The sequence below is a fragment of the Podarcis liolepis genome, assembly GCF_965112155.1.
Source record: "Podarcis liolepis genome assembly, chromosome: 10".
In the NCBI taxonomy this organism is placed as follows: domain Eukaryota; kingdom Metazoa; phylum Chordata; class Lepidosauria; order Squamata; family Lacertidae; genus Podarcis; species Podarcis liolepis.
The window spans coordinates 26,032,127-26,057,592 of record NC_139562.1 but is presented as its reverse complement, the minus strand read 5'-3'; the positions used below and the strand labels follow the sequence as shown (position 1 = coordinate 26,057,592).

At 41.5% G+C, this 25,466-nt stretch overlaps 1 protein-coding gene across 2 annotated transcripts in view; it reads right to left on the bottom strand.

Moving 5' to 3' along the window:
• The window catches only part of ABTB3 (ankyrin repeat and BTB domain containing 3), a 219,755-nt gene that overhangs the window by 79,032 nt on the left and 115,257 nt on the right, over positions 1-25,466 (bottom strand). For both annotated transcript variants that reach the window (XM_083462146.1, XM_083462147.1), the window contains exons 2-3: positions 8,977-9,126; positions 174-378 (exon numbers count right to left, since the gene is read on the bottom strand). In XM_083462146.1, coding sequence (XP_083318272.1) covers positions 174-378; positions 8,977-9,126 — 355 coding nt within the window. The remainder of the gene's footprint in view (positions 1-173; positions 379-8,976; positions 9,127-25,466) is intronic.

Here is a 25,466-nt window from a genome sequence, read left to right as displayed (position 1 = left end):
ATTTTTGATATATTCTGGGTCAGCCACAGAGCACTTAATGGCAGGCGAAATTTATTCCAGGAAGAAAAAGCAATCATAACCAAAATAGACTGAATGGAGAAATCTACAGTGCCTAGCCCGCGTTCGGTAACTAATAAGAAAACTGTGGATCTGTTGGTAAAGGAGATCATTACCTTTCCGTCTGTAGCGTTACTTTGGAGGGTTCCACGTTCGGGTTCTCCCATTCCATCTGTGGGCAGTGCATAAAATAACAGAGCGTGTACAAGGCCTCTGGTTCCCAGTAGAGCGACCCCTGCTTATGGTGCATGGGGGTGCTGTTGCTATGTTGCTTCGCACTGAGCGGCTGCAGGTGATGCATTGCTCGAGACACCAGATCGCCTGGAAAGGGAGAAGTCAGGATCATTGCTATGGCTGGGTGTAATTATATCTCAGCCTCAGGCCTTCTTTTGTTTAAGCACCATTCTGAAATATAGAGGCTGTGGTTGCATAAAGAGTGGCAATTCACGTTAGGTTGTAAGATTTATTCAGAAGAGCAAACATTACTGATGTGCCGTTGGCACCAGGCTTTAGCAGATCCTCTGCATGGTTCTACCACTGAGCCCCTGCCCAACACCACCTGCTTGGTGGTGCTGCCTCTGCCATCCTGCCACCATCGCAGCCCCTGTGTTGTATGCTACAGGCTTAGCAGGATCAACTCTAGACCACGGGCAGGCGCCCAACCATGCTGACCCCTAACACCAGGCCTGCTCACACACTCTAAGGCAAAACAATATATTTCCAAGAAAGAGTTATTTATTATTTCAATTTCTATCCATTTTGTATTAGTGAAAGGAGTAATGGGAAGGCACAGCAACATCCAACAACATTCTGCAGCCAGGAAGTAATTATTCTCTCTTTATAACGGACTAAGGCATTCTGGGAAGCTGTGGAGCATGCACTACCCAGGTGATGTTCATACAAACAGCTCAGCTCAGAAGTATAGGCACTCATATATATGTGTGTGTGTGTGTGTGTGTGTGTGTGTGTGTGTGTGTAATGCCCTTCATCCATAAATCTCAGGGCAGTTCACAACATAAAAACAAAAGAAAAAAACCCACAAAACACATAATAAAAACAAACCAATAATCCCCACCCCACAACACAATTAAAAGGTATCATATGTTAATCAGCCCAAGGCCTGGTTGAAGGGAAACGTTTTTGCCTGGGACCTAAAAGTGTATAATGAAGGTGCCAGACGAACATCTCTGGGGAGACCATTCCACAAAGAGGGAGCCACTGCACAAAAGGCCAATTCTTGTGTTGTCACCCTCTGGACTTCTTGTGGAGGGGGTGCACGAAGAACGGCCTCAGATGATGATCTCATGGTACAGGTTCGGTTCACCTTAAAGAGCAAGAAGGGACCCATGGCTCAGTGGGAGAGAAGGGGAAAGACCCCTGCCAGAGACTCTAGAGCAGGCATCCCCAAACTCAGCCCTCCAGATGTTTTGGGACTACAATTCCCACCATCCCTGACCACTGGTCCTGTTAGCTAGGGATGATGGAAGTTGTATTCCCAAAACAGCTGGAGGGCCAAGTTTGGGGATGCCTGCTCTAGAGAGCTTTACCAAGGAACTGTAGCTCAGTGGTACAGCACATGCATTGCACACAGGCTTAATCCCTGGCAACCCCAGGTAGGATCAGGTAGCAGGTGATGGCAAAGATTCTGCCCTAGACCCTGGAGAGCTGGTGCGGTTGAGTAGACAATGCCAGGTTAGATGTGGCACCAGTCTAAGGCAGTGGTCAGTATCTCTGGCATCCATCTGCCTCGGGAGACAATGAAGGAGTATGCCTTTGGGGGTGAGGTCAAGCTGTTGGAAGGTAGCAGTGCCTGCTGTGGCTGTAGAGACTGATGTAGGAGAGACATGTTTTATTCCATCTGGTCAGTACAAGGCAGCTTAATACTATGAAGACATGACACTCCTGCTCTGCCTGTGATTTAACTCAGTACTATTTCCCAGTGGCGTAGCGTGGGGGGTGCAGGGGGGGCCGGCCGCACCGGGCGCAACATCTGGGGGTTAGGGTTAGGGGGCGCAAATCCACGGGTTAGGGGGCACAAATTATTTGCCTTGCCCCGGGTGCTGACAATCCACGCTACGCCACTGCTATTTCCTACATTCTTTTTTTAACACAGAAAAGAAAATACAGAAAATCCTTAGGGAAAATGCATGAACCCCTTTTGTTATTCAGTGCCAATCACACAGATACTATCATCTACATATACCCATGATGTCCAAGCACCAGTTGGTTGCTGAACAATATGCCCAGGGTAGTGAGTATCTTGCAATTTCAGTAATGTATAAGGGGGGGGGGAAGCAGCACATTATATTGGGCTGAGAATAGAATACAATTAAAATAAAATAATGTGTAGTAAGTGGCACTACACAAACAAGTTGACAAATCTACATATTCCCTTCAGGAAATATCTCAAAGGCACCCCCACCAATGGAAAAGGCTGCTGCTATTTTCTCACTAGGAAATAGCGCTATCGCACATGGAACATATGTTATACCCAAATCTGAAGCCACAGTTTCTGAATCAGATGACTTCCTTTGGCAAAAGGAGCCAGACACATTCCAATATGTTGCTCCTGGCAAGAAATTCATTTCAGCACACAGTATTTGTTTTCCTTGTGACTGAAAGCATATGGTCAAATTCCACCTCTATTTCAAGAAGCAGAAACTCTCTTCTTTCTTCCTACATCTGCTAATCTTCTGTTGGAGACCTATGATTGCATAACCGAGATTTCCTGGTATTCATGCAGTATTGAATAGGAACATATGTGGAGCTGGAATACGCTTCAGAATAACCATGATCTTAATATAAATACCTACAGTTAAAGGAGTAGGTGTGAGAGACAGGGAGTAAAACTCTACTGGCAACACTCATTTACTAGAATTGTGGTTTTGGAGTCTCAGTCTCATATGGAATGACAGTCCCCTGCCAACCAGTTATAAAGATGGTGGTATGGAGAAAGCCAGCCTGGCTTCATCCAGCAGCCAGTGGACAAAGGACTGCTAGTGATGGTAGTGAGTGAGTGAGTGTGTGTGTGTGTGTGTGTGAGAGAGAGAGAGAGAGAGAGAGAGAGAGAGAGAGATTTTCATGGATTCTTATTTTTATATTATTACACCCTATTACAAGTAGAGTTGGGCAAATTTATCCATTTTGGTTTCTCGGCGTCTCTGTATTTCCATATTTTTTTATAAAGTTCCCATGAAACTTCATCATCATTGTAGCGCAAATTTCTATTTGTGTATACATTTTTGTATGCACTTTTGCTCAATGTTCACATTTTGCAAAGCAATCTCCCCCCCCCCCCATATAATGAATTTGTATAAGTTATTTTCTCCAATATATGCATTTTTATAAACATTTTCCTCTTGTGCGTGTATGTTTTCAATTCGCGCTGCTTTGCTGGACAACTGCAATGTAAAATTTGGAGATGTCATGAAGATTTCTTAGGTTTAATAAGGGGTATCAGTAGAAAGCTCAGGCTGGAATTTGGCAAGAAATCAAATAGGTAAGATATCACAAATTGTGGGCTTGCTACAAAGAAGGATTCTTGCAAAAGGACACCATAGCTGTAAGTATATGTGTGATGTAGCCGTCATCACTTAATTAATCAATTAGAGCAATCTGGTAAGTACACACACACACACACACACACACACACACGTCCCTGCATGCAAGAGAACTGTTGCTGCAGTAACTTGCAAGAATACAAAAAGTCACAGACTAATCATCCAGAAAAATATAGTCTTAAAACCAAAAACAGAAGATGACCGCTGGCACAGGAGGAATAAACCAACAAACTGCAGCCACCATGATTTCAGAGTATTGCAATTTTTGCTTACTTTACAATATTCTTATGACTCAAACCTTTAATTTTAACAACTCCCCGCCCGCTTTTCCTGCTGTTAGGAAATGACTATGATCAGAATGAATCCTACATCCCTCAGATGTTTATAATTCCCCAAGAGATTGAAAAAGGGAGAATGGATTCTGTGTGCAGTCATCCTGTAGAATCAGGGCCAAATGGATGTGTGCTCCATTGCATACCAATCCCTTGAAACCATGTAATATTTTGTAGAAACGTTTGGTTAGCCAACTTCCATCAAAATATAGAGGAAAAAATGAAGACAAATTGAGAGCTTACCCTAAGATTACTCAGTTCAGGTGAATTATTGTTTAAACCCTTTATAATTTATATGCAATATGGACCAATTACCTGACATTTTCAGAAGGCAAAATTGAAATTCTTTGGTTTTCCAAAAGCAGTTTATGTGCTTCTTCATCAAACATACACTTACCAAGCTAAATTTTGTCTAATCACAAAAATGGCAGATTTGAATTCCTCACACCCAAAAACAAATTTTTAAGACCCCTCACTGAATAAATTTGCAAAAATTAAGTTTCACCCCCTAAAAGGACATGTCCTAGTGTGTTGTGCAAACCAGCTCACTGCGCTGCCAGAAACAAACCTTTTGGAAATACCTTGTAATTTACAGTACTCCACACCATGCAAACCACACCATGCATTTTTTGATATGATTTGTTAGCACTTCACTTAGTGCATTATGATTGTATTGTTTTAATGCATATGTCTATGAAATTATGTACCACCTTGAACTGATCCTTTAAACCAGTATACAAGTGGGGGAAATTAATCTTTCCTCTCTTTTTAGGTGCATATACTTGAAACCACCAATCATGGATGCATAGGCACACCATTCTAAGATTAGCATGATTCAGTATCTTGAAGATGTTAGGCAGTTTTCATTTGAGATGCAACATTGGAGAACATTGTCCTGGGCCTAAAAGTCCTGGCTGTTATTCCTAATCCAGATGTTGTGCCTCTGTTTCCCTTTCAATGCTTTGCCTTGTTTTGTTTGGAACCAAAGCAATCTAAACAAGGCACCATTTCTTATGAGTTGCCTAGCAACAGCAGGTCCTCAATCAAGGATGGAGCATATCAGAATGAAATACTGAAATACAAAGAGTAAATTATTATTGTCGTGTATCTTTCTTGATGCCCATCTGTTGCTCTGATTACTATTCCCCATAATAACTGAAATTTGTAATGCATCAACAAAATCATCATTCAATGGCCAAAATAAAGGGGGGGGGGGGAATGCGATGTTAAGCTGGTGTAAGGATAAGACAAGTAAACTGACCAAAAGCAAAAGAATTCAATATTAAGCATTTCTAATTTCTAAGCAATTTCTAATTTTTAGCACAATAGCTTTAACTCTGACTTGTGGGATGGGGTGATAAAAGGAATTGAGTTTTAACCATTAATTAATTGGACATCATATTAAAGGTTCACAAATGATTAAGGAATGGTTGCAAGTTTGCAATTTCTTCTTCAACTTTTTTTGCTGCAAAATATTAATTACCTGGTTAATATTAATATAAAATATTAATCTCATGGGTTTTGGCTTAATTGTTCCTAGCTTATCCTTACATTTCGTAAGTCATGCGCTTCTAAAGCAACTTATCTTCAAGTCTTGTTTTCTTTTAGGGTATCATCTAGAAGTGCAGACAGAATTAAAGCAATCTTGTTGCCCATTAAAACATAAATTGTTCTGCTTTGAGTTTCTTAGCTAAGTTCTGCTTTCTTATGCTTGATTGTTAAACTTCAATTTTACTTTATTTACACTGAATTTATATTTTTTTAAAATATGTTTTTATTGATTTTTCGTAAGTAACAAAAGTACATTCAGTGTCTCTGTTTTTAAACAAATTACAGTCAGTTTGAAACAATTTTTGTTGTAGATGATGTCAAGTTGAGGAGGAAAGAGAGGGGGAGGGGGAGAAAGTAGAGAGAGAAATTTTAGGAGGGGGAAGGAAGAGATGAGGGAGAATATTTGAGTGGAGCTTTTTTGTCAGGGTCACATGTCTGGTGTCTTATTTGTTGGCTGAGCGTGAGGTCAGAGAGCCCAAGGTATGGTTGGTTGTGGCTGATTGGTAGCAGAATGTTTTGTTTGTGTGAGGGTGTCGTTGTCAGGTTACGTTAGCCATATTGATTCATATGTTGATGGCAGGGTGGGTCGGTCATTGTCTTGTTGGGTTGTGTATGTGATAAAGGGGAACCACAGAGGGGTGAAAGTGTTTTCCTTTGTTTGTCCCTGCTATAGTTTCAGTTTGCTTGTGAGCTTTTCTAGTAGGGTGGTTTCCTTATGGCTTGGTACCGGTGGTTCATGGACACTCCTGACAGGTCCCTGCAGTGTCTTGTTGGTTAATACAGTGGTACGGTACCTCGGGTTAAGAACTTAATTCGTTCTGGAGGTCCGTTCTTAATCTGAAAATGTTCTTAACCTGAGGTACCACTTTAGATAATGGGGCCTCCCGCTGCCACCGTGCCACCGCCGCACGATTTCTGTTCTCATCCTGAAGTAAAGTTTTTAACCAGAGGTACTATTTCTGGGTTAGTGGAGTCTGTAACCTGAAGCGTCTGTAACCTGAAGCGTCTGTAACCTGAGGTACCACTGTACTTCTATTAGGCATTTCCATTCCATGCAGTCAAAGGCTTTAAGGGACATGATCGTCAGTGTGGATTTGGTTGTTTAGCTGTGTTCAGATTCAGTAGTTTCCTAACGAGGTTTGTTATATTGCGATCAGGGACAAAGCCAGTCTGGTCTGGGGCAATTAGTTTGTGTAGGAAGCATTTTAGGCAGTTGGCCAAGATTGATATTAATATTTTGTAGTCTTGGTTTATCAGTGAGATTGGGTGATATGATTCTACTTTGAGGCTGTCTTTAAGTAGCTTTGGGATAGACTGAATTTATGTTTTTGAAGGTCTCTTTATACATTCACCCAGTTCAAAAAATGATAAACTACTGTTATGTTGGTCCTCAATTTCTTGGTCATGTACCAGAATCTAGACCTTGTCCTGCTTTGTTTTACCTTGTCTTGCTTTGCCCAAACCTGAAATTTTGCCTTCGTTAGAATCCCTGTACTACCAAGGTCCTTAGCTTCAACAAGCTGGGAGTTTGTTTACTGCAAAGAAACATTCAGGAATACGGGCTTCCACCTTCAATTTGAAGTGGTATTTTCCCAGGAGGGATCTGCCATGCTGTATTTCTGAACATGCCGTTCAGCTTTCAGTGTTTTCCTCCATGGAAGAAAATGCATTCTTTGACAGATCTTGCATCCGAACATGATGTTTTATTGTGTGTATTTCTTGAGAAGTGATATTCTAATTCCAAGAAACTACGTTACTTTGGAAACAGCCGTAAATGGACATGAAAACTGCATGTCAAGGAGGATGCTAGAAACTGCCAATCATCCTCAGGCAAGCACCTTTGTATCCAAACCCAGGTTTAACGTCTTGTTTAAATTACTTGATGTAATCTGTGTCTGCGGTGAGGAAGCCCCATTCCCTACTACAATACAGAAGCAAAACTAGGCTCTGACAGAGTAGAGAAGGGATCAGCTGCTGTGGACAGTTGGGTGGTGGGGAAAATTCTACTTATCAGATGCTTGGGAGAAATCTGGTTGAGGAAGCATGAAAGCTGGCAGCTTGACAAATTTAGGAGGAGAAGAGAATGACTTTGGTGGGGTGTTTGGAAAAGTGGCCCTAGCAGTTTCCTTCTGCTGTCCATTAAAGCCTGTTCCAGATTGGAGCGGAGTCTAGGGGAAAATGCCCTCCAGTGGGCTCCATCCTCTGCTGATAAACCCTGGTGGAATTACATAGCAGCAGTGGTGCGAAGCATTCCAGTGGGTGGCTGGGAGCTGCCATGTTAATTTCCCACAACCACCATCAACCCATAGCCATGCCAGGGAGAGTTTTCACTGCTAAATTTCCATGTGCCCAGCTGTGTTAAAGTCATGGATGCACAGCCAGTTCAAGAAGTTGCAGCCCCAGCTGGAGGACATGTCAGAAGAGAAAGAGGTCCATGGATTCCAGTTGCCCCCTCCCTGTGCCAGGGTCTCTAGTTCAGTTGATTAACCATGCCTGAAGGAACAAAAGCTCTCCAAGAATGCAAGAGCCCGTAAACACATTCTGAATAAATAGTGGTGCTATTATTGGCATGTCAGGAGACAGCAGCAGCAGCAGAAGCTTCTGACAGAACATGCCGATTCATTTGCCTATTTTAAGAAATGTAGAATCAGCACATCAGTGAATAGGTGGCTCAGTGATGAAGGGAGTCTTTAGAAGTCCTTCAATGACAATTAGGAGCAGCAGGGTTGGGTGAAAGACTAGACAAATACTCCATTTAGCTTCTCCATTTATAGAGGTGCAAACAAAGGTGTTTTATTTTTTCACTTGGTGCATTCTTTTTAGGGCTGAGTGAACATGCTGTGAATTTGAGGGGAGGTATACTCTGACTGATGCTTTCAGGGGCAAGTGGGTAACTGTGGGATAGTGGAGAAGGAACACAGGAAAGCACAACAAGAGCAACTGATAATGTCTTCTGCCACAGTGGTAATTGCTAATAGTCTAAGTTTTGGGTAGGGTAGGGAATGGATGACAGGTCTGTGCTAGGAGGATTTACTCAAGGCCACCCACTGAACTTCATTGCTGAGAAAATGTGAACTGAGGTCCCTCCAATCAAAGTCCAATATGCTGACCACTGTACCACCCCTCACCAGCTCATTGTTTTATGTGTGTGGCTCTGGGAGCTGTTGTGACAAGCAAACAAACAATAGCTGATTCTCCATCTCTGGAAATACAAAAACGCAATATTCTAGAAAATCTGCGAACAAGCTTGAAATGGCTGGCTTCTTTTCTTCCCTGGGTCTTAGGTTGCAAAGTGTTTAACCATTATTCAAACTTGAGTTACAAACTGCTCCACTGGTAGGGTATAAAAGTCACTCTGCTTCTTCCTGCCACAGCAGGTTCCCTCCACAACCCTGATGTGTTTTTCTATGTAAACCGGAACATAATTGCTCATAAAAAGTAATGGAGGGAAAGGTTAGGAATGATTTTGTACTTACTGAGTTCTGCGATACTTCCCACACGCGTTGCAAGCAAAGATTGCTCGATGGTCCGTAACTCTGATTGGCTAAACATCTGGACTTCCCCTGGCTTATTTGACCTTTGCTGGTCTTTGTGAAGATTCAGACTTTCTGGCAAGCAAGGGACACCTGGAGTTAAAAGAGAAGGAAAGGGGGGTGTTCAGTGCAATTTTTAAAATCAAGGCTACTGCAGCTTTTCATTATTCCTTTTTAAAGGACACTTTAAAGGTCTGTTCAAACACACGAAGCTACATTGTAATGAATCGCAGCCGTTGGTCCACCTACCCCAATTCTATCTACTCCTATCTACTCAGTGACCTTTCAGCTTCTTAAGCAGATATATTTCCCAGTACTGAATCCTGGGGCCCGTTTTAAACCAGAGGTGCCAGTGTGTCAACCGGGGGTGCTTCTGCATGAAGAGCACATGCTCTGTCACCAAGCCATGGCCCCTGTCTAGTCTCACATCATTTCTCCTGTATGCATCTCTCACCAAGTAGAATGTGTACACCAGGACCATTTTTCTAGATGTCCAAATTACAAATTTCCTCATCTTCTAGTCACTTTCCTACAACACAGCGTCTTAAGAACATATGTGAAGAAAAACAGCATGGAAGCTGACCAAGTCATCAAAAAACTTTTGGTTAAAAAAATGGGGCACAAAGTGGTTGGTAAATAAATAAAGCCAATAAACTGGCCCTAATGTTCACCACTCCCCAAAGAAGATACACCTAAATACACATCTGAAAGCAAATCCAGCAAGTCCCCTCACTCAGCCCCTAAGGTCCTAATGTATCCCAATATTGATAAGTGGAGGACCGATTCATTTTCCCTACCCCATTAAATAATTGGCCTTTCTCTGATGAGAATGCCAATATTGATGCCTGTGACAAACTCAGTTGTACTTGTGGGGAGACCTCTGGGAATAAAGGAAAGCTGCTGATGCTCCTGAATAGTAGTTGCCACACAGTTAGCAGAGGATAAGGTTTTGGAGACTGTGCTGAATTAATCAGGACTCTGGAAGCAGTTACTCCAGTTACCTGGAGGCAGTGACATGCTCGGTAGCTGAATGTCCTACTTATGTCCAGCCACTCCAGAAATTCAGCATCATGCATCATTGTGTTTTTCAAAAATCCTGCCTTCAGGGAATCTTTTTGACAGAGTTTAATCTGCTGAGACGGAATCCCAGGGCGTGGGACACAGAATTCCTGTGCTTTGCAAAGAGTTGTAGAAAAGTGTTTTAGGAAACATTCACAGCTTGGGCAGGACACTGGCTAAGCTTGCTTCTATATAGCTGCTGCAATACTTTTGAGGGACAAAGGTGAACTGTGTACAAAACTATCCTATAGAACAACAAAGTTTTGAGGACAAACAACTTTATTATGGACTATCTTTAGTTCACAAACGTTTGTGCCACAAAAAAAATCTGCTTTCTTTATACTGTTGTATTCAAGAAGGTAAGAGCAGCACAAGTCCTTTCTGACCAACAAGAGAGACTTACAATATTTCTTGCCTTCTCCATACTCCAACACATGAAAGAAGACTGCATTTCTCCCAAGCCTTTTGCGCATGTCAGAGGCCTCAGGAGATGGCAAAGGAAGTGAGTGGTGACACAGATAGTGACTGGTTGGTAAGCCAAGCCAACATATATTCACTCAGCTTTTTGGGGGGGCAGATTTAAAGTTGTTATGTGAATTAGTTAGACTTATTATACACCGCTTATACAGGAAAGCAAGGGTATGTTTGAGAGAAGCACATAAATCCAGTTTATTGGGCCAGTTTATTGGCTTTATTTATTTACCAGCCCCTCAGCAAAAGGGGCTGAGTAAGGGGCCAAAATGTGAGCCCACTTCTATCCAAGCTCTGAGACCGCATTAGCTCTATTTAGAAAATGTTAAGGTTGAAGATGACCTGTTCTAATTGAAAAGCCTAGCATCCCTGAAGAAGCAATCACTCCATATGCCACCACTCAGTTCAAGGTCTTCCTTATTTCAATACAGTCTTAATGAGTTGTGTATTTTTTCTGCTTCAGTCACACTGTTTAAATCTGACAAGTAGGTAGGCATGTCAGGCTCCTATAGTCTGAATATGCAAGAGACGTCTTCTGTTTTGCTGGCTATTACTGCCATATTCTTTGCCTGTCATTCTGAATCAAAGACTCCTGCACAACATCTCTATAAACTCGTAACTGCAGAATCTGTTCTCATGTGTCACTGGAAAATTATGCTAATAAATGTCCTTTCTTTGTACTGCCCTGTTACTTGGTATTGCATGTTTCCTGATATGCCTGGCTGCTGTCAATCAGCCTCATTACTTCCACTCTGCACATGACTACATTACACAGCAGAAGCTGGGTCCAGTTCAGTTTTCTCCAGAATATCTGTGCTGTTCCAGTGACATATAGACAATGAACCTGATTGAGGATCCTAGAGCTCTCAGGGCTTAATTGGGCATACATTTACTTACAGTCATGGCCCAGGACTCAGACACCCATTCCCCTCAAGCTATCAGAGGAAAGCCTATGCCAGGGGTAGGAAACCCTTGGCAATCCAGCATGACTAATTGTCAAGGTGATGGGAACTGGAGTCCAACAATATCTAGAGTGCCACAGGTTCTCCAGCAGTCTCTTGACCCACCTCCTCTGCTTCAGCCTCAGTCTGAACTGCTCCCTCTCACAGGTTCCTCCTGCTCACTAAACCTTGCTGTCCCTTCAGTATCCAGCTACTCCTCTGACCTCTCCTCAGTGTCCCACTACCAATTCCCGGGCTCTGAGCATTCCTCCTCTGGGATTTCCCTTGGAGGTTCCCCCAGCTGGTGCCTTCCACCACTCTCTTCATTCAGACAGTCCCTGACAACTGATGATGTGCCAGAAATTATTAACACAAGTGTATCTCGGCACCTACTGTGGACTTCCAATTTCTATAGACCCCCTTGCAAGGCTAGTGTATGTCCATGTGTGATGGAAATGATAAGCTTCAATAATCCTCAGTGGATTTGTGCTGATCTCTGAGAGTGTGAAAAAGGCTCAACAGTAAATAGTTAAATAGAGCCTCCATGTTCATGAGTAGTATAGCTTTTAGTAACAAATAATAGGAACAAACAATGAGGGGAATACAATTGCCATCTCCCCTACTTGTGTACTTTCCAAAAGCATCTGGCTGACCATGGCTATGAACAGGCTGCTAGACTAGATGGACTCTGGATCAGGGCCCATCAAGGCTTTTCTTATGTTTTTGTGTATTTATAAAACCTTAGGGCTCATTTACAATTCACTTGTCCGGTGCCTAGAAAAGTTCTGAGAGGTTTTCTGTTTGTCCCATGCTTTCTAGGCATGGATCTGAGCAGTTTTCAGTTTGCCCTGCCACTTTCCCCAGGAAAACCCACTCTTTACAGCTGAATCAGAGCAAACATCAATCTGAAGAAAACCCAACTGACATTTACTTCGATTCAGCAGAGAGCGGGTTTTCCCAGGGAAAAGTGGCAGGACAAGCAAAAATGTGGACAAACCCTTACATTCAATCTGCTTGAGACCATGATTAGCCACTATCAGTCAGGGCAGGCAATTAATAAACTGGGTTAAATGGACTATTTAGGTGATGTGGTACACAATAGCTTCACATATCCAATTATTTTTAGCTTAGAACTGGCTTGAAATGATTAAAAGCAAACATTTTTGTACAGCAGCAATGACCTAGTGGGTAGGATACAGACTTAATCGTGCTCAGAGCAGACTCACCCTGACTAACTTAAATTCCATTGATTTCAATGACTCTACTCCAGGCATGACTAAGTCTGGATTCCAGTCAATAACTCCCAAAGGGTAGAAACATATGCACAACTTGAACCTTCTGGTTATTAGCAGTGGAAAGTGAATGTTCTCAGTCTGCTTGGGAAGTTCTGCCATCCTACAGTCAGAACTCATATTGTAATGTAGTAAAAGCCATGCACTCGTCTTCTTTGCAAAAGTGCTAAAAAGCAGCATAGCTTTTCTAAAGCATGCTAGAGAGCCTGGCACTTTGTTTTGTCTGTTGATCTATATAGTCTGAAGACATATCAGACCATCACACTTCTCGACATTACAATTGCAACTACTGTTTCCAGAACCCAGTCATGTGAAACATCCATGCCCGGCCAATCATCCTGGAGAAAGCTGAGATGTGATTAGGCCTATCCCATGATAGCATACCCTTCCAGTGTCCTTATTTTCCCGGGGCATTCCTGAAAGTACAGAAGCCATCTCAGCTTCTGATTTGATCCTGGAATGTCCCGTTTTATCCCTCCAGCATTGCTGCTGCCAAACTTGGTGAGGATGATGAGCTGGTGCTTGAGGAACCCTTCTGAAGCAGAACCCTTGTGCACAGGGGAAGCAGTTCACCACTAGAGCGGAGGTGGGAGACACATGCGACGCTCTTACCGGACCCTCTCTGCTGCCGCCAAAGCTGCCACTGCTGTCATGATCTGAGGTAAAGAGCGGGTGGAGGAAGCGAGTGTGGAGGAAAGGGAGTGAGCCGCTGCCAGGTAGGGGCTGCTGTGGCAGGCGAGGTGGTTAGCTGACTCACGCAGCAGTGCAAGCCGCGTCCCAATTTTCAGCTGAGGAATGTTGGAGGGTATGCTCACCCTTTTGCCAATTATATGAATTAGCCAGAAGACACGACCAGCCCTTCCCACTCTCAAAGGTATATTTCCCACCACTTGACAAATACAGCAAAAGGCAGAGCCACAAGATTATTATTATTTGCCTTTCTTGAAGTGAAAATGAGAATGGGAGGAGGGGATGAAAGAGTGACAAGCCCAGAAAGAAGGAAGAAGAAGGTCAAAGTGTTCTGTTTAATGGAAGAATTGCACTTCAGTTGTTAGAATGGAACCAGAGGTTACTGCTATTAACTGTAAATAAACTTCTGATGTGATTATATAAAAGGTACTCATGGATGCAACTCTGCATAATTCAACAGCAGTTCTATTTGCCTCATTATATTCTTGGATGTCAGCTTTATTCTGATATTAGAGAACACCCTATAGCCTTTTTAGCCCAAGAGCCACATTCCCTTCTAGGCTACCCGCAGGGGCTGTAGGTCAGGGGTGGGTGGGGCCAAATGCAAAGGGGGTGGAGCAATGAATGTTAGTTTTCCTTTTGTACAGGACAGAGGGACACATCCCTCAAGCCAAGCAAGCAAAATTAATGTGTCTAAGGACACATAACCCAGACATAAATTATCAAGGAAGGTACAAAACAGAACCAGGAAAGGGTGTGGCCTGCAGAGAATAATGAAGGCCAGATAGAAAGGCCCAGAGGATTATAAGGATCTATAAGGTTCTTTATAGTTGCTGTTCAAAGTCCTTAAGAAAGAACATGAACTATTGCAGAGTAACCTAAGAATTAAGCTTTCTGTTACAAGGAAGTGATCAATATGTAACTTGGAAGGTAGCCTCTTTTGCAGTAAAAGCCTCCAGTTTTAGGAAAAGGTATCTGTATTTTATTTTAGACAACTACAGTCCTCCTTATTTCAATATTTTATTTTAATGCTTGATTTTGAGGTGTTTTTACAATGGGATTTTCATTTTATGTACACTTTTATGTAGAGGTTTAAATGTACTATACTTTTATGTGGAGTTTAAATGTAGTTTATTTTGTTAACGTATACGGGACGAAGTCAATAAAATTCTATTATAACAGCAATTTTCTTTCAAGCTGAGATGCTGAAGCAATGATCAATATTATTTTTCTTCTCTACACGGCATTGAGATTACAAATACAGTCATACCTTGGGTTACAGATGCTTCAGGTTGCGTGTTTTCGGGTTGTGCACCGCGCCAAACCCAGAAGTACCAGAACGGGTTACTTCCAGATTTTGGCGCTTTGCACATGCGCAGAAGTGCTGAATCGCGACCCGCGCGTGCGCAGACATGGCGCTGCGGGTTGCGAACGTGCCTCCCCCACGGATCACATATGCAACCCGAGCGTCCACTGTAATAGGAAGCATCTTCTTTTTATCTCCGTGTTCAGGAGATGCAGATAAATTTGAAGTAGTTGAATATAAGGGATGTGTTTGGAAGAACCAGTTTATGAGGAAGAATCAAAATGGACTTGACTGGTTATATTTTGCTATTTTATTTGCTGCAACAACAAAATTATAGTGTCCCGATCAAGGGAAGTAATAGTACCGCTGTGTTCTGCTTTGGTCAGACCATACTTGGAATACTGTGTCCAGTTCCGGGCACCATAATATAAGAAGGTTATTAACTAGCCAGAAGGGTGCAGAGAAGGGTGACCAAGATGATAAGCAAGGAGAAGCTGAGGAGCCGTTGAGGGAGTTTGGTATGTTTAGCCTGAATTAGAGGAGGAAGAGAGGAGATATGATAGTCATCTTCAAGGGTTGCCCCATGGAAGATGGAACAAGCTTGTTTTCTCCTGTTCTGGAGGGAAGGATCCAAACCAGTGGATTCTAGTTACAAGAAATGAGATTTCAACTTAGCATCAGGAAGAACTTTCTGATGGTAAGAGCTGTTTGACAGTGGAATGGACTCCCTTGGAAGGTGGTGGATTCTCCTTCCTTGGAGGATTTTAAGTATATGTTGATGGCCATCTGTTATGGATGTTTTAGTTGAGATTCCTGCATTGCAGAGAGTTGAACTAGATGACCCTTGGGGTCGCTTCCAACTCTACAATTCCATGATTCTATGAAGAAGATGGAATAGCAAAGGAGAACCCGACCATCACCCTCAATGGTAAAACAACAAAAGTACAACAACATATTGTTAAATCATACAAAGATAATTTAAGTTTAATGTCAACCAGATGTTCTGTTTAGGAAGCTTCAGTGCAGATGCAACACAACAAATCTATTTGAGTCAAAATATGTAAACCGAGTGAATATTTACCTTCACCCTCCTTTCTCTCTGTCTGAAGAAGGGTAGCCAACATGGCACCCTTCAGATGTTGTTGGTGCTACAATTCCCATCATCACTGGCCATTGGCCATGCTTGATTCCCATCATCACTGGCCATTGGCCATGCTTTCAGGGACTGGTGTGAGTTTGGAGTCAAACAACATCTGGAGAACACCATGTTGGCTGTTCTTCATCTGGAGCAATGTCTCCACACCATGGTTTGCATGGTTTAATGCTCCAGAGTAGAAACTATGGTTTAATGCTCCAGAGTAGAAGCTGTATCTGTGCACATGCAATGGGAAACCATGGTTAATGACAAGGAAATAAATGTGAAGTGGAGAAATTGGTTTTTGGATAGGATACATGGGAAGGGAAAGGAATATACAAGTCTGTGGACCACTCCCAATCTCATAAATATATTTAAAGAGATTGATGATAACATCTGCACTGGGTCAACATATTAGCCAAGGAGGCAAATATTTCAAAATGAAGATATATCATCTTAGGGAACTGTCTTGAACATGATGTAATAATTTTGTTAAATCTGAACTTTTATTTTGACCCCTAGTTTACTGGCACAGAAGTGACTATTTCCTGTTTAACAACTGGCAATTCTGAGAATCAGAAAGGCAGAACTGAGTGTAAAAAACAATAAAGAAAGAACATAGTAAATACAAATCTGCCCAACTGACAAGTGACTAAGCATGACTTGGAGTATTAACTTGATGACACAACTGACCTCTACATTTTTGAAAACCATTTCCCCACCTCTCTGCACGTAAACAGACGGAAGCTGAGAAAGATAAGGCAATAAAAAGACTCTCCACCAGTTCCACACCCAAATACTTACAATTATCCCTAATCTCCCCTCAGTTTTCTTGTAAAGTACTATTAACTATTACATACCTACTTACAGTGCCCTTGAAACTGTATGTAATTGCGGTAGACTATTGCATTGGAAAAGATATGGCTCCTATGATATTTAAATAAATGCATGTTATGGACCAAGTCTGATTTTCCTAAAGTCAAAAGTATATTCCAGCAGAAAGGAGGATTATTTGGAAATTTCTCCCTCCCAACCATTTGGGGGGGGGGGGCTAAGCTAACCCTTCCCTTTGCTAAGAGCATGTCTGGCCATCAGCTGAGGTTGCTAATAGCACACAAGGTCTTGCAGATTCTAAGAGGGCTTTAGTGCTCAGGGGCTGCACTAGACTAGGGGCAGGCAGACTTTAGGCTTACTGGATTTGTTTTTTACTAGGACACTGTAGTCTACACACCAACCAGAGTCAGGTACAAAATAGTGGCTATGTGAGTTAGGGATGGGCACATATGTCAATTCTGGTTTTTCTCAAATTCAGTTATCCACATTTCCACATTAGTTTGCATTTTTTATATATAAAAGGTTGTTCTGAAAATTCATCAGCATTTTAGTACAGATTTATCCTAATACACTCATTTGGTATGCATTTTTTCCTAATATACACGGTTTTGCACAGCAATTTCCACTAATATAATTCATTTTTGTATGTTATTTTCACTAATATAGGCATTTATATGCACACTGAAACTAGGATGTACGTTCTGGTCCTTAAACACTTCTGTTTTATTTTACTATTGTAGCTTCTTCACAGCACAATATAGTACTTGTTTGTCATTGGGGTGGGGGGAATAGCAGCAGCTCAGCTTGTGTATGCCCCTATTTCTCTTTTAATGTCTTAAGATTTACCCAGTAACAGGAACGAATTCATCCATTGTGAACAGAAGCCTCTGTTTATGGACATGTGTTACTCAGATACTCCCCTCCAGTAAAATATACATGCATCATAGAACTCTGGGATTGTGGTTGATTGACAAACCTTTGAAACCCTACACAGTATCAAAGTGCTCCACAATAGCAGACGTATCTGCAATTAATAAACTAGTAAGTACATCAATCAAGTACCCATTATTTCAAGTCCTATCTAAAGATTCAAACATGCTGTCATTCTAACCAAGAACTAATTAGTGGAAGAAGACAAATTGCTCATTGGTATGAAAGAGATAAAAATCCATTCTTATACTATTGTAACAATATTGCATTATTATACTAGAACGGTATTTTGCATTTGGGTCATTCCTTATACCATAAAAAAAGTTTGATCAGAGTGGGGGGAAATGCTATTGGAATACTAACTCAACTTTTGCACCTGTTTTAAAGACCTGGGAGGCAGTAGGGGGAAGAGACAGATGCAAAATGCATCGTAATGGGATAGCTCCCTTGAAGATTGACAGAGTGGAATGAAAGTCAGCTTGTGTGCTCTCAATTTGAGTTCAGACATCAGCTTGACTACCCACGCCCATTTTCAGGGGAAGATTGTCAAGCAAAGACACTGTAATATGAATATGTGAGATCTTGCAGCAGAACTTGGTATGCATATTTATGACATAATTATCCATTTGAAGTTCAAATATACCACTTCAAAATCCAAAGATGCAGACAGTGCTGTAATCTGAAGCAAGCTCTCTCCAGTGCTGTGACTTACTAGCTATTATTGGACCCAGGAATTTATATTTGGGGTATCACCAACATTGTTCTATTTTAGTATTTCTGTCTTTTGTCTACCACTTCTCCGTGGTTACTTTAATCCTTGCCTACAAGGACCATGGGCAGAAGAAAGTGTCACTGAAGCTATTTTTAGAGGTGCACAAAGCACATCTGGGGGCTCTGATACGTTGCAGTGTTCTATTTTTACCTGCCTTGTAGAACATTGCAAAATTTCAGAGAAAGCTAATGGAGAGGTCTTGAACTTGAACCGCCTTCCTAATAAAAAAATGTACCCCACCAGTCCTCCTTCCTGCTATCTTTGCTGTTTGATACTGCCTATGGATAACTTGCACCTGGCCACTGCCTGAAAATGAATGGAGCCTGGGGCAAGAGGCAGAGAGAGGAGGATATTACTGTCTGGGAACTCTAGAGGCAGTGGATAACAGAATATGACAAATTAAGCGTTGGATGAAGATACTACCACACATGTATACACCAGTATGGTAAGACAGTAATACCAAATCCAGACGTAATATTTCCCCCCCATTCTCTATTTTCCTGATCTGCTCTTGTGAGATGGGAAAAAACTACCGGTACTATTGTGCAGGTAACCTTTCACCTTCCTTGTTCATCCTCTCTCCCTACACCCAAGTGGAGGGTTCTCTAAGACTCCACCACAAGACTGCATATAAAGTCAATCCTCAACCCTCATCTCTGCAACACTAAATGAGCATATGGTACAGGTAATGGGTGGGTGGGTAAGTCTGTGTAATCTACTAACCCTTTCCACTCTGTTTTTCTGTACTGGAATCTCAACCCACAAAAGCCATTCTTGTGATACCCAAATCATTTTATATCGGCATGCTTTTACCCTTAAATACACAGACATAACGCACACTCATATTACAATCTCAACAACACTGGTTATCACTAGCTCCCCAGAGCAGGCATACTCAGACTGGTTTCTCCAAATTACACAAGTTAATTCCATCCAATGCAATCCTGTCTGTAGCATGCAATTGTCTCCAGTATATATCCAAGGAGTAGTATTGTCAATTCACCCAAAATTTGCTTTTCAGTGCAAGAAAGATACATTAGGAGATATGGAAACAGGCCACAATGGCAGAAGCATACATTGCAAATGAATGACAATGTGAAAATAATTTCACTAAGCGGGGGGGGGGGTGCCAAGACTATTATGCAGAGGGGAATGTAGGGGGGGGGGAATATGATGAATATAGCTAATGGTAGAAAAGCATAGGAGAAAAGCAAGTTTAAAAAGGCTTTCTGACATATCTTCTGAACCCTGGGAAATATGCTGGGTGAAGGTTTTTCATGGATGAATGCAATTATGATTGAGGTGGTGTTACGGAGACGCATAACTGGAATGTCAGCACCAAAGAATGTATTATGAAAGGAAAGGATAAGGAGACAGTAACACACTCTTTTCTCTTTGCACACATGGTAAAGGATAAGGAGTCAAACACAAATATGCACACAGCTTGAAAGGTGAAAAAATATAAAAGCAAGGACAATATTGTTCCCTCTTTCTGCACGTCACAGAAGTTAAAGGAAGGAGAAGCAACCACTGTATTCATATATTTTTTTCCATAGCCAGAGATCTTGGTCCATGATGCAAATGAGTATTTGGATCTTTGCCAGCTAGTTTTACAAAAACATTCCCATTTATTAAAGAAATATGCCACTGTTCACTTTAAATACTAGCTTAAAGAGGGGTGACTCCTCCATAAAACGAATTAAAAAAGCTCTACTTGTGCATATCCATTCTGTCTTGTAAGGCATACCCGCCCTGGGCCTCTTCTGTATGGTACGTGTCATCCTTCCTTGTGAATTACACTAACCATGGCCTTCAACATCAGTTTGCCCAGTGGTCTTGGAGCACCTTAACCTAGATTAATGGTAAAGCTTCAGGAGGTGCAGACTGGAAGGGAGTAAACTGCTCTAAGCTTTCTAAAAGTGAAGCAGAGCAGATTGTGGACATGTGGACACATAGGGAGGGCTAAACTGAATAAATTAACTCTTTTCTTCACATACGATGCATTTCCTACACTAAAGTATGTGTGAATTGATCATACTTGTACGTCCCTAGTGGCATGAAGACCATGAAGTGTACGTGTCACATGCAGTGATACACACTCAACTGCAGTTTGCTCTCAGCCCTTGACCCACTTTCTGTTTCTCTCTTGTCATTCTCACTAGAATCCCTTGCTCATTGTTGGCCTTCCTATGCCTCCCTAGAGCAGAGATGGACAACCTGTGAACCTCATCTCATGTGCCTTCAAATACCCCCTTAGTTGATGCCACTGCCCAAGTCTGCAATTACGGTAGTCTAGTAGGCAGTCATATGCACACACCATCAAATCACAGAATGTAGCAGCTAGAACAACCCTCTGCTCTGTGCGCTTTGTGTTTCGGTCTCCCGCTTGCCAGGTCTTCTCTTCCCAGGGCAGAGGCACAAATTACAATGGGCACTGGGGAAACAACTACCAAGGTAGCTCAAAGTACGGAAGGGATGCATTACAATGTAAATTCTGCAGTAGCAGCAACAGCACTAAATTCTTTGAAGAACTATCATAGCTGAGGGGTGCAAAGCAATAAAGTAGTCTAGAATAAGGTTACCAGATTATTTTCAATGAATTGGGGGACACTTTTCAACTTCCTACTAAATAGATGGATTTTGTCAGGGGACTGATTCGTAAATCCGGGGACGTCTGGTAACCTTAGTCTAGAAGGCAGCACACAGCATAGGTAATTGTGCATGAGCAGGTTGGCTTGGTTTTTCTTTTGTTTTGGTTAATGGATGGGTAGTGTGTGTGGATATTTGTGTGTGTGGGAGGGAGGGAGGGAATAGCTGATGACTGGAATGTGTGCTTTATGTATGTGTGAATGCCAGAGTAAGATGTGTCATTTTAGGGAGAGAAACTTAATATTTGCAAATTTTCTCAGTAAGGGGTCTTAAAAATGGTTTTTGGGGTGTGAGGAATTCAAATCTGCAATTATTTTTGTGATTGGACAACATTTTGCTTGGAAAGTCTACATCTGATAGAAAATGTCAAGTAATGCTATATCTATCTATCTATCTATCTATCTATCTATCTATCTATCTATCTATCATGTACAGTGGTACCTCGGGTTATGTGCTTAATTCATTCCGGAGGTCCGTTCTTAACCTGAAACTGTACTTAACCTGAAGCACCATTTTAGCTAATGGGGCCTCCTGCTGCCGCCGCGCCGCCAAAGCACGATTTCTGTTCTCATCCTGAAGCAAAGTTCTTAACCTGGGGTACTATTTCTGGGTTAGCAGAGTCTGTAACCTGAAGTGTATGTAATCTGAAGTGTATGTAACCCGAGGTACCACTGTATATGCAAGTACTTGGCAATGATTTTAAATTATTTCTGTGCAATTTTACACACACACACACACACACACACACGTATATGCAAAACTTAATTATATTAATTTAACCAAAATATATTTTGAATTCCCAAGCCATGTTATAACATTTAAGTACCCCTAACATTTGAAAACTGAAAAATTAAACATGCCCTAATGTTGCAGTAGGCTTCTAAGCTGTTTACAAAATATAAAAACCAGAAGAAAGTGAAACATTAAAATATAAATATCCAGAGTTAAATGCACAATAGAAACAACAGCATTAAAACTTGGGGGACATGGGATGGGGTGGAAGCAGCTGTGTATGTTGGTAAGTGCTTCATAGTTTGTTAGTCTGTTAATTTAAATTGGTACAGTGCTTGCATTTGATGAGTACATTGGTGCCTTAGGTTTTATTACAAGAGGATTAAATATCTCACTTGAAAATAAGACCCATAAAGTGAGATGTATGACTACAATAAAGGAAGCAGTATTACAAATGCTTCACACACACTGTGAGATACATAGTACTATACATCTTGAGAACAATTAACAACAATTACACAATTAATCTCTGTGATACAATACCAAAGAAGGTAAATCATAATACTCTACTCTTACATCCCCCTCTCCCAATTTCTTTTTTTATATATAGCTTGCAGAACAGAAGCACTGCTCCCAAGAAACACGCTCTCTTAAAAATAGTTTGCACACATGGCTGTACCAAGTTCTTTCGAGTCTCTCCTTGGCTATGTCTGCCATATGTGAATGTTAGAAAGCAGAAGGGATTAAATGAAAACACAAGAAAAATTGCCTGCAATCAACTGCAGTTCCTTTTTTTTTAAATGATATTTATTGAGAATTTAAAATTACAGAGAAAAAAATAGAAATAGAAAAAAGAGACAAAAAAGGAGTTAAACAATACATGTCAATAAAAAGAAAAAACAAAACAAAACACACAATGCATCAAAACCAAAAACAAAAGCAAACAAAAAATTAAAAACAAATCCAATATTCCCAAATCTTTATCTTTCGTTAACTTGTTTCATCGACCTCCTCACACCTCCCTTTTTTGTATTCTAGTTATTAATTATCTCAGCAAATCCTTTCCATCTTTCATGCAGTTCCTAGCATAAGGGAGCCATTTGTAAATCAAACATACAATCTAGCCAGTACTTTAACATGCAGTGTTGCAGATTAATTCAAAGGAGAAGAAAAACTATTTTAAGTTTCCTCATATGAAAAAATGCCCTCAGTTGCAAGGACAGTTACAATACAGTGGTACCTTGGGTTACATACGCTTCAGGCTACAGACTCCACTAACCCAGAAATTGTGCTTCAGGTTAAGAACTTTGCTTCAGAATGAGAACAGAAATCGTGCTATGGGGCGCGGCGGCAGCAGGAGGTCCCATTAGCTAAAATGGTGCTTCAGGTTAAGTACAGTTTCAGGTTAAGTGCGGACCTCCGGAATGAATTAAGCACATAACCAGAGGTACCACTGTATATGCTAACTGGCATGGAGATGATGCTGGCTTCCTAACCCAGTGGTTACATTAGATGATGTGTGAAATCTACCATTGCATTTCACATATCTTGGGTTTCTTTTCAAGAAGCAGCAACAAAGGGGCATTTAGGATTAGGGGTCCAGAATGCAGGGGGTTACGCTGTCCCTCCACATAGCCTCAGTGACAACCCCCATCTCCCGAAGTTTTTATCTGTTAAGGGCCAGAATCTGCTTTCAGTTCCAGTTGTCATTTACCTCATGCAGCAAATATAGCTTAAGGAGAGTGATTTTTGTTGGGCGCCCTCACACCTGCGAATGAACTTCAGGTGGGAACATATTAAATGCAACCACATATTTCTCTCATAGACTGAGGACCAGGAATAGGTTATTTCTCAATATGCAAAGATATAGGCATTGCCCCTACACCCCCCACACACAAAATCAACCACAACATTTCACAATTCACCATTGTGCATTTATTTGTCTTCTTCCTTCCGTCTGTGCAAATGCCCAGGTATTTATCTATTTGCCTTTGCAAATCAAGATGCAGCAAAAGATCTATTGTTGTTTTAAAATGGGGCAGCTGCATGGGACAAAACAATGCAAATCTAGATGTAGCCAAATCTGTGCAAACCTAGATGTAGTAAAAATAAATAAAGAGGGAGAAGTAAATTTGACTAGACAGATGGAGAAATGTATCCTTTCCTTTTAATATCTGCCTGCTGTGCTCATAAAAAGTAAATAATATCTAGATTTGGAAAGGCAGCTGAAAAAAAATAAGTCTTCACATGTCTCTATCCCAATAGCCCAACAGCATTCTGAAAATCCCGTCATAGTTGAGAGAATCAAGAAATACATCTTCTTCCCCATAATGTCTAGAGATACACCCAGAGGAAGGAGCATATCTAATTTCAGCCTGGTGAATTTCAATATGCCCTCACTTCTAGATTTTGTCCATAACCCACACACAATAACAAGACTGGCTGTGCACAAGAAGTAAACACTAAAAGTATCTATTTGCATTTTCTGGCTTTTTAGGGCTTGAGTTTGAAACAAACATTTAGCCGAACTTTCTTCAATTTAGCACAAAAATGCAATTTTATTGTTATAAAATATAAACGTGGAAGTGATTGGGTGAGTAATTTAAAACAGAACAGAGTGAGGTTGCATTTCTAGATGAGTTATCTTACTGTGATGATAACACTTTTCTGTCTTTAGCAGTGCAAACCACAGAAAGTGATATCCATATCCTTATGTAATAGAAGTGGGTAAAGGATAGCTTTGCTTTGGTGCGTACATGTTGCTGTTTTGTTTCACTGTAGTTTATGTGTATATAAAGTCTGGAAAGCATCGAAAGAAAGAAAGAAAGAAAGAAAGAAAGAAAGAAAGAAAGAAAGAAAGAAAGCTGGAAAACAGTTGAAAACAGCTGGATAATTCCAAAGGTTCCTTTGGCCTGATCCAACAAGACTTTTCTTGTGTTCTTAATGGCAAAAGGAGGCAGGGAAGAAACCTGTGACCTTTCTATTAGGGATCTCACAGGTACTACCCACTAAGTCAGTCTCGAGAAACAATAGAGTGCCCCTCCAGGGGTTGAGTCAAACTGCTGTGTTAGCAGCACCTAAGTGACCTCCCCAGGGCACAAGCCTAGGCAGTATGTATGGAGGTCCTGGACTGCCCTAATTTGGTCCAAAGGAAAGCAGAGCAATACATCTGGCTCCAGGTTGGCTGTATAAGTTGCCAAAAGGAGGTGTAAAAGGCACCATCCAACCATCTTGGGGACTCCATTCCAGATTTGTGTAGGGTTTACTCCTTAGCCTTTTCTTCTCCCAAAGTTATCCCAACAAGGCAGTGGAGGTTTAGGGCCAGAATTTTCCTTCTATAAGGCGGGCTCTCTTCCCAGGTTGATGAGCCCCATCTGCCCCTCACTACAGCATGAAGAAACTGCCTTCTTGACTGTTGGACCCACTATTGGTCTCGTCCACACAATCTGCCAGAGCCCGTCTTCACATGCAGAAAAAGCCCTAACTCTGAGATCCAATCAGCTACCCTCACCTGGTTTAGCCAGCCAGTTGAAGCCATTTCCTGGGGTGTGGCTGCTGTTGATTGTGGACAGCTTCTAGGAGCCACAAGTGTGAGCTGAGTGTAGGGTAGGGAACAAAGGTG